This window comes from Bos taurus, chromosome 16 (genome assembly GCF_002263795.3).
Source record: "Bos taurus isolate L1 Dominette 01449 registration number 42190680 breed Hereford chromosome 16, ARS-UCD2.0, whole genome shotgun sequence".
NCBI lineage: Eukaryota > Metazoa > Chordata > Mammalia > Artiodactyla > Bovidae > Bos > Bos taurus.
In genome coordinates, this window is record NC_037343.1 from 32,340,592 (window position 1) to 32,356,102 (window position 15,511).

The 15,511-nt window shown below is 42.4% G+C and overlaps 1 protein-coding gene across 2 annotated transcripts in view; it reads left to right on the top strand.

The window, feature by feature from the left end:
* LOC132342454 (uncharacterized) overlaps positions 1–15,511 on the top strand; it is a 63,847-nt gene that overhangs the window by 29,073 nt on the left and 19,263 nt on the right. The window contains exon 2 of one of the 2 annotated variants that reach the window (XM_059875691.1): positions 6,505–7,148. The exons of the other annotated variant lie outside the window; for it this stretch is intronic. Within the exon in view, the coding sequence (XP_059731674.1) occupies positions 6,505–6,601 (97 nt within the window). The 3' untranslated portion in view covers positions 6,602–7,148. Of the gene's footprint in view, positions 1–6,504; positions 7,149–15,511 lie in introns of those variants that run through there. 2 annotated transcript variants of the gene reach the window in all.

The window sequence follows — 15,511 nt, forward strand, 5'->3', positions numbered from 1 at the left end:
AATTGTGGCTCCCAGGCCTTAGAGCTGGCTCAGTATTTGTAGCACAAGGGCTTGGTTGCTCTGCGGCATGTGGGATCTTCCAGGACCAGGGATGAAACCCATGTTCCTTGCATTGCAAGGCAGATTCTCAATCACTGTGACCAGCCCCTGACTGTGTTCTTTAATGCACAAGAGTCTTTAAGTTTGATGTAGTTCAATTTGTCTGTTTTTGCTTTTGTTTCCTGGGCTTATGTCATAACGAAGAAATCATTGCCAAATCCAATGTCATAGTCTCCTGTATTTCCTTTGAGGAGTTTAATTTTGGGTCTTTAATCCATTTTGAGCTAAATTTTGTATATATATAAGATAATGGTCCAATTACATTCTTTTGCAAATGGATATCCAGTTTCCCAGCATCATTTGTTGACGAAACAATCGTTTCTCCATGAGTGGGCTTGGCACCCTTGTTAGAGATCATTTGACCATATATATGAAGGTTGACTACACAAATGTTAGTTATTATTTAATGCAAGGAAGAGGGAGTGAGATGGTGGAGGAAGGGCTCTCTAGTTTAATGAAGAACCAGCATTGGCTCGTGGGGTGGTGGCCCAGAATGTAATGGATAGGATCATACAGCTGTAAATATTACTCTCCCAAATTCAGAGAGTCTTGGTGAGATCGTTTCCCTCTACCTTTTATTTTGCCACAGAATCTTTGTATTATAAAAACTGAAATATACTAAGCCCACGTGCTGTAAGTAGTGAGCCCATGCAACCTAGAGCCTGTGCTCTGCAACAAGAGAAGCCACCGAAATGAGAAGCCCATGCACCGCAACTAGAGAGTAGCCCCCACTCGCTGCGACTAGAGAAAGCCCACACATAGCGGTGAAGACCCAGCACAATCAAAAATAAATAAATAAATTAAATTAAAAAAACATTTTTTAAAGGATTAGGAGGATAGATTTTTTTTTTAATTGAAATAGAGGTAGTTGAGGCAGATGTCTGGTATCTGATTCAGCCTCAAACTACTCTTGCAGCAACCTACCTGGGGTACCCAGTGCTTCCAACTAAGGTCACTTAAGCTTTCATTCAGCTTAAGCGAGCCAAAGTGCATGCCATGGCCACACGTGGCACAGGCAGCTGCTTCTCTCCATTCAGTTTGTGCTGTGTTGCTCATTCAGATTTTTGATATGCTATTCAAAGTACTTTTTCAGCTGTTCACTTTCTGACCTCTCAGCTGACCAAAGGAGCTTATCTATCTCCTTAGTTGTTTAGTCTCTACCCTAGTATTCTGCTGCTGCTGCTGCTAAGTGGCTTCAGTCATGTCCGACCCTGTGCGACCCATAGACAGCAGCCCACCAGGCTCCGCCGTCCCTGGGATTCTGCAGGCAAGAACGCTGGAGTGGGTTGCCATTTCCTTCTCCAATGCATGAAAGTGAAAAGTGAAAGTGAAGTCGCTCAGTCGTGTCTGACTCTTAGCGACCCCATGGACTGCAGCCTACCAGGCTCCTCTGTCCATGGGATTTTCCAGGCAAGAGTACTGGAGTGTTCTAGGCACAACAAAAACTCAATTACTATTGATTATCAGAGGAATCTCCCCTTGCCAGACTCCTCTGGAAAATGAAGTCTTTGCCACCAACATAGGCCACTCTACTCCACTATTTCCAGGTCACCTAATAGCCACAAGATCACCATGACTACTCTATTGAGGAGCAGAGTGCACTGTGTGCCCACAAGGCCGCTGCCATGAGGTCTTGGCTTTCTGAGTCTGGGTGGCAGCCATGTGGCCCCCACACTCAATTCAGAAAACCTGGGCCCACCCATTTTCAGTCCACACTGCCTCCCACTGCTTGGCTGCTGGGGGCTTCCCTTCTCATCACCCCGAGTGGCTGTTTGCATCAAGACTTCCTAGAAAGCTGGTTCTTGTGTCTACTGAGGAAGGCAACAGGTGGAGGTGCCAGGTGGGCACTCAGAGGGACCCACAGTTTTGGAGAGATGGCTCTAGGCCAGGAAGCCTTGAACTTGGGCCTGCTTGGTCAGGATGCACGTCCTCTCCCCAGGAGACTCCCCTCCCGCAATGTTCTCCAGGTCTGCCCATGGAAGCTGGTCAGGCTGGTCCCCCATGGAGCAGGGATCAAGTACCCACACATGAGTGGCCTTGGAGCTATGTGCAGAGGTGGTGGTATGCCCAGGTGTGTGTCTGCTTCTGCAGCCAGGAGTGTCCTGAGCAGAAACCTGCTTTTGTAGATAGCTCTGTGGTTTCAGAGGGCTTCTCAGGTGATGCTAATAGTAAAGAGCCCACCTGCCAATGCAGGAGACATAAGAGATGCGGGTTTGATTCCTGGGTTGGGAAGATCTCCTGGAGGAGGGCACAGCAACCCACTCCAGTATTCTAGCCTGGAGAATCCCATGGAGAGAGGAGCCTAACGGGCTGCAGTCCATAGGGTTGCAAAGAGTTAGACATGAGCAACTTAACACACACTCTGCATATAAAATCAAGAACCAAACCAAAACAAAACAAAAATAAGCAATCTCTGTGGGACAACTTGGTGAATCCGCCAGGTTTACCTGGCAGTACCTTGGATGGCAAAACCCTCCTCTGTTCTGCCTACTGTCTGATTACATGTGTCCATCCCTCCCATGACCTGTTTGAGGACATGTAATCTTGTCTTCAACTGAGTTGACTAGGATCTCTATCTAAATGTTTCTCACCCTCTCTACTTTTCATCTGAACTACTGCAGCCCAAGTTCGGGCCTTCATTGTCTGGCCTGCCTGCTAAGTGGTCTCCCTGCCTTTAGTCCTTGTTGTTGACTAATCACTAAGTAATGTCCAACTCTTTGCGACCCCATGGACTGTAGCCCGGCAGGTTCCTCTGTCCATAGGATTTTCCAGGCAACAGTGCTTCAGTGGGTTGCCATTTCCTCCTTCAGGGGATCTTCCCGACCTGGGATTGAACTTGTGTCTCCTGCATTGCAGGCAGATTCTTTACTGTCTGAGCCACCAGGGAAGTCCCGCCTGCAGTCCTGCTCCACTGAAATCCATCTTCCCCACTGCCTTCTAAATAACACGTCATGTTCCCCGCATCATCTTTCTAAATGACAGATATAATTGAATCACATTCCAGCTCAAAAATATTAAACGCTTTTCTATAGCCTATAGATAAACTCCAAAAGCCAAAATACTCTACAATGTACTTTATCATCTGACATCAATATAACTTTGTTTCTTCCTGTCTAGCTGAAACTCCAGTACTTTGGCCACCTCATGTGAAGAGTTGACTCATTGGGAAAGACTCTGATGCTGGGAGGGATTGGGGGCAGGAGGAGAAGGGGACGACAGAGGATGAGATGGCTGGATGGCATCACTGACTCGATGGACATGAGTCTGAGTGAACTCCGGAAGTTGGTGATGGACAGGGATGCCTGGCGTGCTGCGATTCATGGGGTCACAAAGAGTTGGACACGACTGAGCGACTGATCTGATCTGGTCTGAGTGATACCCCAGCTCATACCAACCTTTTCTCTCCCCATTTAAAGTCTGAATGCTTTAAACTACCATGACATTTGTGCTCAGATTGTCCCGTTGACCTGAAAAGTCCTCTTCCTTGCAGTAAATAACAACTAACAGTTGTATAACACATTCTTTCCCGGAGAGAGGCTTTCTGATAAACACTCATTTGAGAGCTTCATGTCAGTGATTGGGTTTTAATCCACCACTTATTTGCTGTGTAAACGTGTGCAGTTTATTTAACCTCTACAGGTTTCTGCTCTTTAAAAAGAAGTTAATAATAGTGTCTTATCTCCTAGGCTTGTTTTGAGGACCAAATGAGTTAATACACTTAAAGCCTTTAGAACGTTGCCAGACACACAGCACATACTGAATGGCGGGTAGCTGTTATTTGTTGTCTTCACAACACTCCCACTGTTATACAACAACTAGCCCAAAGTCTCAGGAGTTAGGACTTAGATCTTCCCACTCTAAAGCTTAGTCAGTGGATTTTGCCCTATTGCTTTTGCATATTGCTTTTCCCCCTAGTGAAAACCCCACTCATTCTTCACAGACCCAGCTCAAGAATCACCTTCTCTCATCTATGTGACCCAAGGACACATCCAGTGTATTTTACTGAAGATGCCATTGATTGTAAGATGCACCATTGTTTTGTGTGTGATTAAGGGGAAAAAGAAACCTACCAATAATAATTGTGAGACACCACCATTTGTAAGATGTATCTCAATTTCAGAGGGGTTAATGAAACAAGGTACAGGTGTGTGTTAATGTCATCCAGTGATGTCTGCCTCTTTACGACCCTGTAGACTGTAGCATGCCGGGCTCCTCTGTCCCTGGAATTCTCAGGCAAGAATACTGGAGTGGGTAGCTATTCCCTTCTCCAGGGGATCTTCCCAACCCAGGAATCAAAACCCAGTCTCCTGCATTGCAGGCAGATCTTTTTTTTTACCATCTGAGCCACCAGAGAATCCCAAGGTAACCCCTCTCAACTGGTTTAGGTGGACAGCTGCACAAGTCCCTAATGAGCACATATACGCTGCATTATAATTGGTTGTTAACAAGGCTGCTTTCCCTGCTAGATATGAGTAACTTTAGGGTAGGAAATGCATCTTACTTACTTTGGCATCCCGGTGCCTAAGACTGTGCTTGGCACAAGATAGATATTCAATAGCCATTTGCTTAATATACATTGAAATCCTCATATAAGATCATATTAGACACTATGAGGGGTACTCTGAGACTAAAAGATGTGACAGACTTTGCATAATAATAAAACTTCATTGACCCAACAGTTTGACCAGATATACCTTGGCAAATTTGTCTTCCTGTTTTAAGGTGTAGAAAAATGAATGACACCATAGCTTTCCTCCTGTATTGCCACTACCTTCCACAGGAAATAGGGATGTTACCTTCTGGGAAGTATTGTAAACACATATGCATCTTATATGGGTTCTCAAAGACAGATGGCCCTTTTGCCATCAAGAAAAGACTAACAATATTCCTAATGGTCTGAAGATGTCTATTTTTAAATTAAAGAGGATAAAGAAAATGTTCATCTCTACATTCTTTGGGGATATACCTATTCTTTTGCTTTCTTTCCCTTTTTCTGGAGGGTTTGAATGACCTGCCTTTTAAGGTTTAAAAATAAGTGCCCAGACTTGGCTTTGAAATACTTCAAGAGTACAGAATTACATGAATCCCAGATTCTATAAAGATTTTAGCTACATTGTCATCCCTACAAACACTGTGACTTATGTCATGCCTTCAAAAACATTAGCAGTAGTTTTTTTTTTCCTTTTCTTTATCAGTCCATTAATCTTTCAAAGAAAAGAAAGCTTCAAGTAGTGAAAGAAAGTTGCTTTTGAAATGGAATCTTTTGATCTTAAGCATGCATGTACAGTGCAAACTAGCGGTCCAAGGAAACAAACTGACCCTCCTGGAAACACAGTGAAGACGAACTTTCTCTCCACTTAGAAGGATGTCTTTAAAAGGGTTCTTGGGTGGCTTTCTTAATGACAGAGCAACAACTATGATCATTGATTCTGTTTAGTATTTCTCTCTCATTAGTTGTTTAAAACCAAAAGGAGTGTACAGTGGATGGTCCATGTAACACTCCACGTGTGTGGTTGCTTGTATTCTTCTTGAAACACATGGGTGTTCTTTGGGCATGCGACCTTGCTTTGTGCCATATAACCCTCTAACCTTGGTCTCACTGACCATGAGACTGCTCTAGCCAAAGCCAGTGAGCCATAAAGGGAGAATGTAAGCCCATGAAGTGGCCTGGCATAAGAACCCTACCCAATAGGACTAATCCAGATTGCTTACTGATTGGTCAACCTGATCAGATCATTTATCTGGAGGAACTTTGATTATGAACCAGAGAGAAGGTGTTAGAAACTGAATCTGAGAAAATGAGTATGGACATGCGACTAAAGCAGGGTACAAAAGCTTCTAAATCAGAAGAGAGAATAGGATGACTATGTCGTGGGACCTCACTGGCTGTCCACTGGTTAGGACTCTGAGCTTACAGTGGTCAGGGTAAGGGTTTGACACGGGAACTAAGATACCACGTGCCAAGTGGCAAGGCCAAAAAGTAAGTAAATAAATAAATAAATATTTAGGTCCTAGGTGTACTAAAAAAATAAATTGTGGCTCAGACAGTAAAGCGTCTGCCTACAATGTGGGAGACCCGGGTTCGATCCCTGGGTCGGGAAGTTCCCCTAGAGAAGGAAATGGCAACCCACTCCAGTATTCTTGCCTGGAAAATCCCATGGACGGAGGAACCCGGTTGGCTACAGTCCAGGTCACAAAGAGTCGGACACAACTGAGCAACTTCACTTCACTTCCTACATATGTGACCATGTCATTAGAGCTACTATTGTTTCCTACAAGGCATTGTTCAGAACTACTGTTTTATATGAAGCTTGAACTTTCTGCTGTTGAGGCATTTTCTTGTTTCTTTCTTTAAAAAAAATTTTTTTGTTTTTTTCGGTTGCGCTGGGTCTTCATTGCTGCAAGCGGGCTTCCTCTAGTTGCGGTGATCAGAAGCTACTGTTTGTCGTGGGCACCAGCTTCTCATTGCGGTGGCTTCTCTTGTTGCAGATCACGGCTCTAGGCACCTGCGCTTCAGTAGTTGTGGCTCATGGGCTTAGTTGCCCTTCAGCATATGGGATCTTCCTGGACCAGGGATCTTATCCCCTGCATCACCACGTGGATTCTTAACTGCTGGACCACTAGGGAAGCCAATTTTCTTGTTTCTTTACTTTTCTTGTAGTCTTTATGTTTAAAAAACCTTTTAAAATAAAAAATATGGTACTCTGAACAAACTTCAAACAGTAATGAAATTAATGTTGGAAAACTCATGCTTTCCCATTGTAATATCCTAAAGATAAATGTGCACATTTATTTTAATAAATCATGTTCCATTACTTGCTCTTTTTATCCAGCAATAAATCCTGAGTACCTTTACATGTTAAAAAAAAAATTATCTACGTATCTATCCATCTAGATCTTATTTTTTGCGACAGCTGCATTGTATTCCATAGTATGGGTATAACATATTTTACTTGATTTGTTTTATTAACCACAGCAATCTGATACCAATTGCTGTGGAGGCTGTTTCAAATATTCAAAATAACAACTTACAATACAAATACAAAAGTCACCCCTTCCCACACATATTTATGTATTTATGCAAATACATACATATATATATATGTATATATATATATATATATATTGGCTTATAAACAGCAAACATTTATTTCTTACAGTTTGAGAGGCTGGGAAGTCCAAGGTCAAGATACCAGTAGAGTCAGTGACTGGTGAGGGTTGACTTACTGGTTCATCAACAGCTATCTTCTCACTGTGTCCTAACATGATGGAAGGACCCTCTTTGATAAGGGCACTAATTGAGGGCACTAATTCCATTCGTGAAGATTATACCTATTTATGTAAGTATTTCTGTATAATAAATTCTCAGAAGTAGAATTTGGAGGGTCAAAGGAATGCACACTTAAAATTTTAATAGATGTGGCCAAACTGCCTCCCTACCAGTTGAGATCATCTAAGGCTCACTCTGTTTCCCACCATCTAAAGCATGGCAATGTGGATTTGGCTGCACTGAAGGTCAGTCACTTCATCATGGGGAAGTTGATTGTGCCTAAGTTAAAAGTGCCTAATGGAATCTATCCTTTATTACCTGGGAGGTGGAGATGTGCCTTGTCACGCTGTCAGGCTGTTTTACAGCCCCTTGCTCAAGTAGGTTACACCAAAATGAGTACCTTGCACATTTTGAGAAGTTCTTGTGATTGTCATTCAAGAACTGTTATATGCTGGGATTTGTCCACATAAAAGGTAACAGTCAAAAAGACACACATTAATTTCAAATGCATTATTTAGTGTAGCAGCATGAACTGAGGTTAAGTCTAAAAAAGAGGAAACTTTTATACAAGCTTGCATCAGGCCAATTTTATGTATGGAAGCATAAAGGTAGAAGTCATTCTTGAACTATGCTATTTGGAAAGAACATGTCCATTGAAATTCAAATAGACAAAGCAAAAATTGAATTAAGAGAGCTGAGCATACCCTTTTAAAATGTAGCAGACTAAAGTGCCAATAGAGAAGCAAGTTCCAGGCTAAACTGAAGGTCATCTTCATTCAATAACCTTTTATTAAGAACCTATACGATCCTGAGCTGTATACTAGGGATTCAGAGACAACTAGAATGGTTCTTTATCTCAAGAAAATTACAGATCTATGAAATCAGATCAGATCAGATCAGATCAGTCACTCAGTCATGTCCGACTCTTTGCGACCCCATGAATCGAAGCACGCCAGGCCTCCCTGTCCATTACCAATTCCCGGAGTTCACTCAGACTCACATCCATCGAGTCAGTGATGCCATCCAGCCATCTCATCCTCTGTCGTCCCCTTCTCCTCTTGCCCCCAATCCCTCCCAGCATCAGAGTCTTTCCCAATGAGTCAACTCTTCGCATGAGGTGGCCAAAGTACTGGAGTTTCAGCTTTAGCATCATTCCTTCCAAAGAAATCCCAGGGCTGATCTCCTTCAGAATGGACAGATCTATGAAAATGTGAAAAAAATACCACTTTCCTAGTGGTACAGTATATAAGAATCTACTTGCCAAGCCTGGATGGGAAAGCAGTTTGGGAGAGAATTGGATATATGTATAGGCAATGGCACCCCACTCCAGTACTCTTGCCTGGAAAATCCCATGGGTGGAGGATCCTGGTAGGCTGCAGTCCATGGGGTCACTGAGGGTCGGACACGACTGAGCGACTTCACTTTCACTTTTCACTTTCATGCTTTGGAGAAGGAAATGGCAACCCACTCCAGTGTTCTTGCCTGGAGAATCCCAGGGACGGGGGAGCCTGGTGGGCTGCCATCTATGGGGTCGCACAGAGTTGGACACGACTGAAGTGACTTAGTAGCAGCAGCAGCATATATGGCTGAGTCCCTTCACTATTCACCTGAAACTATCACAACATTGTTAATCGGCCATATCTCAATACAAAATTTAAAGAAAAAAATTTTAATGTTAACAAGATGAGTTCTTTTAATATTAATATTTAATATTAATGCAATGGCAATATTAATTTATGCTGTAATGAGTTATGATCATGTACGTACAGATAATTGCTCATTAAATGATAAAAAAGGGAATACATCTTTTGCTGTGCTCAGTAAATTTAAAAGCAAAACAAACAACAACAAAAAAGATGGGGCAACTAACGGTCTGAGAGACCTGGGGTAGATTTCACAGAGATGACCTCTGAATGGAGACTTGAAAGATAAATAGGCATTTTTTTCAGATCAAAAAAGAAGGGGGAAAGCATTTTTGGGTGAAGGGACAGGAGATGTAAAATGATCTGGCAAGTCTAGGGAATATGAAAAATGCTAAGTTTAGTGCTTTTGTAGGACAGGGCTCATATGGGTCTTATCAGAAGCGCTTCATCTGATGAGTAGCTTTTATGAGCTGTGTGTCTCTGACTTGGGCCTTTGTCCCTGTCTTCATTCTCCATCTCGGATGTGGCTGTCCTATATGGAAGCCATGGCCCACCTGTGGCTACTGAGCTCTTGAAGTGAGTGTGGTCAAGGAACTGAACTTTTAACTTCATTTAAACTTTAATTAGCATAAATTTGAAAATAGATACTCCAGTTATTAGGAAAATTAAGTACATTTGGGATCACTTGGGTATGTGAATGTACTTTTTCAGCTACAAATTGTGTGCAGTCTAAATACAGACCAAATATTTCTGATGAAAAATTAACATCTGAATTGAGATGTGCTGTAAGTGCAAAATATACACTGGATTTCAATGACAATACACAAGCAAAGGATGTAAAACAGCTCATTGACAACTTAGATGGATTACATCTCCAAATGATAACATTTCAGAGATACTGGATAAGTGAAATCTATTATGAAAGTCAGTGTCACGTGAATTCTTTTTTCCTTTTTAGAATATGGCCAATAGGACATTTTAAATTATGTCTGTAGCTTGCAGCATAGCTCTGTTGGTATTGCTGGTACTATTCTCATCACTTCATGCCTGGATCTCTGCAATAACTCTCTTCCAATTCTTACCATTCCCGTTTATCCCATTCTCAACATTATTACTAGATGAATCCTCTCAAAACACCACTTTTATCAGACCAAAACATCAAACTCCAAATCACGCCTCATGTTCTGGAATTTCAATTCCCTCCTTTCTCCTCAATCTAGCCTTCATGAGCCTCCTCCACGTCATCCAGTCTCTCTTCTAGTCCAGCCAAATCTGCTTTTCTCTCTGACCTATAACTCAGCTCCATCTTCTGATTTTTACAAGAGAAATCCAAATTTCTATGTAAAATTTTCTGATTTTTAAAAGTATTGACAACTGATAGAAAATTTCTACCCAATATCGATTCCCCTCTATTTTCCTTATAAAAAGAACCCTGCTTAAACCCAGGCAGCAAGTCCATCAGATTAAAAAAAAATACGTTCTCCATCTTCTTTTTCTCCTTGGGTGGATGAGATTAAAAAGGGAAGTTGTATGGAAAGTCCAGGTAATCTCCTGGGCCAGCTGGGCTGGAAAGCGCCCCCTTTTTCCTCATCTTCCTCCTTCCTGACAGAATGCAATGGCTGGAGCCCCAGAAGCCAATTTTTTTTGTTTTTTTTTTAAACCATAACACTTCATAGAAGGTGAAGGGAATTCCCTGGTGGTCCAGTGGTTAGGACTTGGCACTTTCACTTCTGGGGCCCAGGTTTGAGCCTTTGTGGGGGAACTAGGATACAAGCCACTTGGCGTAGCCAAATATGTGTGTAAGCCTGTGTGTGTGTGTGTGTAACACATGATGGAAGCCATGTGCTAAGAATGGTAGAGCAGAAGGACATGTGTCTACGATCTTCCTGACTCTGGAGTAACCACCTTGAGTTGCTCACCATTAGTTTTTCTCTCACATGAGCAAGAAATAAACCTCTATCCTCTTTAAGCCTCTAAATTGAGTTTTCTATTCATAGATGGCCAGGCCTAAGTTGGCAACTACTTTAATTTTTGTTTCGAAAAGCACTTTGCAGACACAAGGAAACAAAACAAAAAACGTGTCCAAGGTTCACTTAAAAGTATCTGGGCCTCAGTTTCCTATTTGAAAAATCAATTTATTTAACCAAATTTTGGACACCATTTCCATGCCTGAAACTGTGTGTTTATATTGATTTATTCATCACATGTATGAGTGCCTATTATTTACCAGATATTACTTTAGGCACTAGGGTGTAGCAGTGAACGTGAGTATAAATCAAAGTCTCCTCTGATACTCACACTGTGATTCAGTCCGTGATGAGTTTTAAGCCCAGGCTTCCCTTGTGGCTCAGTTGGTAAAGAATCAGCCTGTAAGGTGGGAGACCTGGGTTTGATCCCTGGGTTGGAAAGATCCCCTAGAAAAGGGAAGGGCTACCCACTCCAGTATTCTGGCCTGGAGAATTCCAGGGACTGTAGAGTCCATGGGGTCACAAAGAGTCAGACACGACTGAATTCACTTTCACTTTCTGGCCTTACACACTTTGCCAACAGAGCATGCAACTTAATTTCTTTGTTTTGTTTTGTCTAATCAGCAAATAGATTAATAACACTTTACCTCAATAACAATAGCTAACATATATATATTGATATTTGGAAATTATCTCATTTAATCCTTAAAACTATCGCAAACTTCTTTGGAAAAAAATGAGAAAAGAAATTAGATAACTTGCACATAGATGGTGCAGTGGTAAAGAACCCGCCTGCCAATGCAGGAGATGCAGGTTTGATCCCCAGGTTGGGAGGATCCCCTGGAGAAGGAAATGGCAACCCACTCCAGTATTCTTGGCTGGGAAATCCCATGGACAGAGGAACCTGCTGGGCTACAGTCCATGGGGTGGCAAAGAGTGGACAGGTTGAGCAACTGATCAAGCACGCACGCAACTTGCACACAGCCAGTAAGCGCTACAGCCAGGTTTCAAAATCAGTCTAATTCTATGGTCATTTTGAGGATCAAGTGAAAATAAAGAATTTGAAAATTTTTTGGTAACTTAGCATGGGCTTCTGGGTGGTGCTACTGGTAAAGAACCCACCTGCCAATGCAAGAAATATGAGATGCAGTTTCAATCCCTGGGTTGGGAAGATCCCCTGGAGGAAGGCATGGCAACTCACTCCAGTATTCTTGCCTGGAGAATCCCATGGACAGAGGAGCCTGATGGGCTACAGTCCACAGGGTCCTGAAGAGTTGGACCCAACTCAAGCGACTTAGAGGGCACTCAGCAATTGTACACAAATTCCTTTCATAGCAAAGGTCACTAGAAAACTAGAATGAAAACGAAGTTTCTAAGTGGATGATACCTGTGACACATATACAAAGATCATTTTCACTAGTTGTTTTTTGTCAGAGATATTGCTAAGAGCTCCATATCCATTGTTGTTGTTTAGTTGCTAAGTCAGCAAGTTGAGAAAAATCCAATAGGTTATTTATGTATTCGATCAGCTTACATCTTTAATGAAGCATCTGGGGCTCAATTAGTGGTCAGTACACAGCAATTAAGTAAATAAAACAACGAGGCAATAACTAACACTAGGAAAAACTGTGTAGCAAAGAAAATTTAATTAGTTGTGAACTGTATTTATACAATATAAATGATTGTAACAATATAAATCACAAATACTGATTTAACAAAAAATTATGATGGGACTGTATTGGAAAGATGGAGAGAAGGTAATGGAGCAAGAGCTGGGGGCCTGGCAGTCCAGTGGTTAAGGCTCTGAGCTCCCAGTGCAAGGGGGCATGGGTACAGCCCTTGGTCGGGGAACTAAGATATGCACAGCCAAAAAAAAGATTATCATAACTTATATAAACAACCTTTTGGCTTTTCCAACTGCCAGATATGTCAAGTTAGATTCTTTGGCCTGACCATTAAGTCTCTCCACAACCTCTCTCCACCCGCCCTATTTATCTTATCTCTGCATTTTTTTCCACCTTGTATTCTTGGTTCCCCTCAAGCATTATTCACTTGGCATTCCTGAATCTCTTCAAAAACATCACTTACCCAACCTGAGATAGCCTCTTTCCTGTTTGATCTAAAAATCTTACTGGTGGATGGAAAAAAGAAGACCTAGAGTGAAGGTCATCCTTGGGACAACGTGAAGAAGCACCAAAATGTAATAGATGAGATCAGTCAACAGTAGATTGAGAGGCTGATAAACTGGGAAGAGTGTGTTAACAGAAGAGCGATGGTCTATGCTGTACTTTGTTGTTCAGTCACGTCCAACTCTTTGCAACCCCATGGACCATAGCCGGTCAGGCTCCTCTGTCCATGGGGTTCTCCAGACAAGAATTCTGGAGAGGGTTGCTATGCCCTCCTCCAGGGGATCTTCCCAACCCAGGGATCAAACCCTTGGTCTCCCACATTGTAGGTGGATTCTTTACCAGCTGACCTACCAGGGAAGCCCCAGGATGGTCTATATGCATCTGTAAAAAAAGTAGGTTCCTGAGTCATTCAATATAAATTCATTAAGTTCCTAGTATGTACCAAGTTGGACTGCAAGGAGATCCAACCAGTCCATTCTAAAGGAGATCAGCCCTGGGTGTTCTTTGGAAGGAATGATGCTAAAGCTGAAACTCCAGTACTTTGGCCACCTCATGCGAAGAGTTGACTCATTGGAAAAGACTCTGATGCTGCGAGGGATTGGGGGCAGGAGGAAAAGAGGACGACAGAGGATGAGATGGCTGGATGGCATCACCGACTTGATGGACATGAGTTTGAGTGAACTCTGGGAGTTGGTGATGGACAGGGAGGCCTGGCGTGCTACGGTTCATGGGGTCGCAGAGTCAGACACGACTGAGCGACTGAACTGAACTGAATGTACCAAGTATATATACTCCTGGGAGCATATAACAGAAAAGGGTATAGTTGAATAGCAGGGATTCAGAGGCACTGAAGTGTTGCAGTTGGTCTAGAGATCTAGAACTTCCTAGAAAAGAGAGGTCGCTAAATCAATCATAAACAATTACAAATGGGGAACTTCCCTGGTAGTCCAGTGGTTAAGACTCCATGCTTCCACTGCAGGAGGCAGAGGTTCAGTCTCTGGTCGGGGAACTAAGATCACTCGTGGCAAAAGGAAAAAAGAAAAGAAAACAACCACAAAGGCCTCATCTACTAAGCAGACATAATCTCTGTAGAGAGAACCACTACAGGCTTGATGATGTTAAATGGAATGGTTTCTTTAAGATCCATTTTGTATAACATTCTGGGCTAGATGCTTTATATTCATTTTTCTGAACCATACAGCAACCTAATAGACTGAAGTGAAGTGAAAGTTGCTCAGTCATGTCTGACTGTTTGTGACCCCATAGACTGTAGCCCACCAGGCTCCACTGTCCAAGGGATTCTCCAGGCAAGAAGAATACTGGAGTGGGTTGCCATTTCCTCCTCCAGGGTATTTTCCTGACCCAGAGATTGAACCCAGGTCTTCTGCACTGCAGGCAGATTCTTTACCATCTGAGCTACCTGGGAAGCCCAACCTAGTGAACTACCTATTATTAATTCCACTTTTCATAGGAACAAACCAAGGCTCATAAAAGCCAAGATTTTATGGCCAGTATCAGAGGAGAAATTTGGTTTCTGGTCCAATTCCAAGAAGAATTTAGTGATCATTGATTTTCCACTATACCCCATAGGCTCCTGAGCCAACTAAATCATGCATATTATGCAATCTCTGATTTAATCTGATTTCATATGCAGGAAAAAAATGCTCTGGTTGGTCAATAAAACCTTACTGGGGCTTCCCTCGTGGTCCAGTGGTTAAGAATTCGCCTTCCAATGCAGGGGATGTGGGTTTGATCCCTGGTCAGAAAACTGAGATCCTACATACAGAGGGGCAACTAAACCTGTGTTCTGCAATTAGAGAGTTTGCACACGGCAATGAAGCGCCTACACCACACAGCAAAGACCCAGCACAGGCAAAATATAAGTAAATAAATAAATGAAACCTTATTTTGCTAGGCAGTTAGCAGTAATAGTAAAAATACTAGCTGCTATTGTATTAACAATTTGTTACTAGGCACTTTGCTAAGTACTCTACACGCATGAAGTAGAAACTGTTATCTACATCCATTTTACAGAGAGGAAAACAAAGACATAAAAGATGTAAATAATTTGCCTTGAGGCACACCAATGGTAAGAGGCAGAGCCTGTGTTCTTGACCATCTCACGCGTGCTGCCATCTAACATACACTGTTCAGTGGTAAGACTTTCCTATAATCGTGTTTAGTGAGCACCACTCCATGGTTTGGGGCTTGTTGAGGGAGTATCAGTGCAGCGTAAGACCTATTCTTTGACTGCCAGATATTTACAACTGAAGCAAAGAGGCAAGACACACACAGTGAAACTCTTAGGTAGCAATTGAGGGGTGTAGATAATTAAGTACAAAATTGATCAGCACAACCAATAAGGGCATTGAGATTTCAGAGTAGGGAGGTTACTGAGAACCA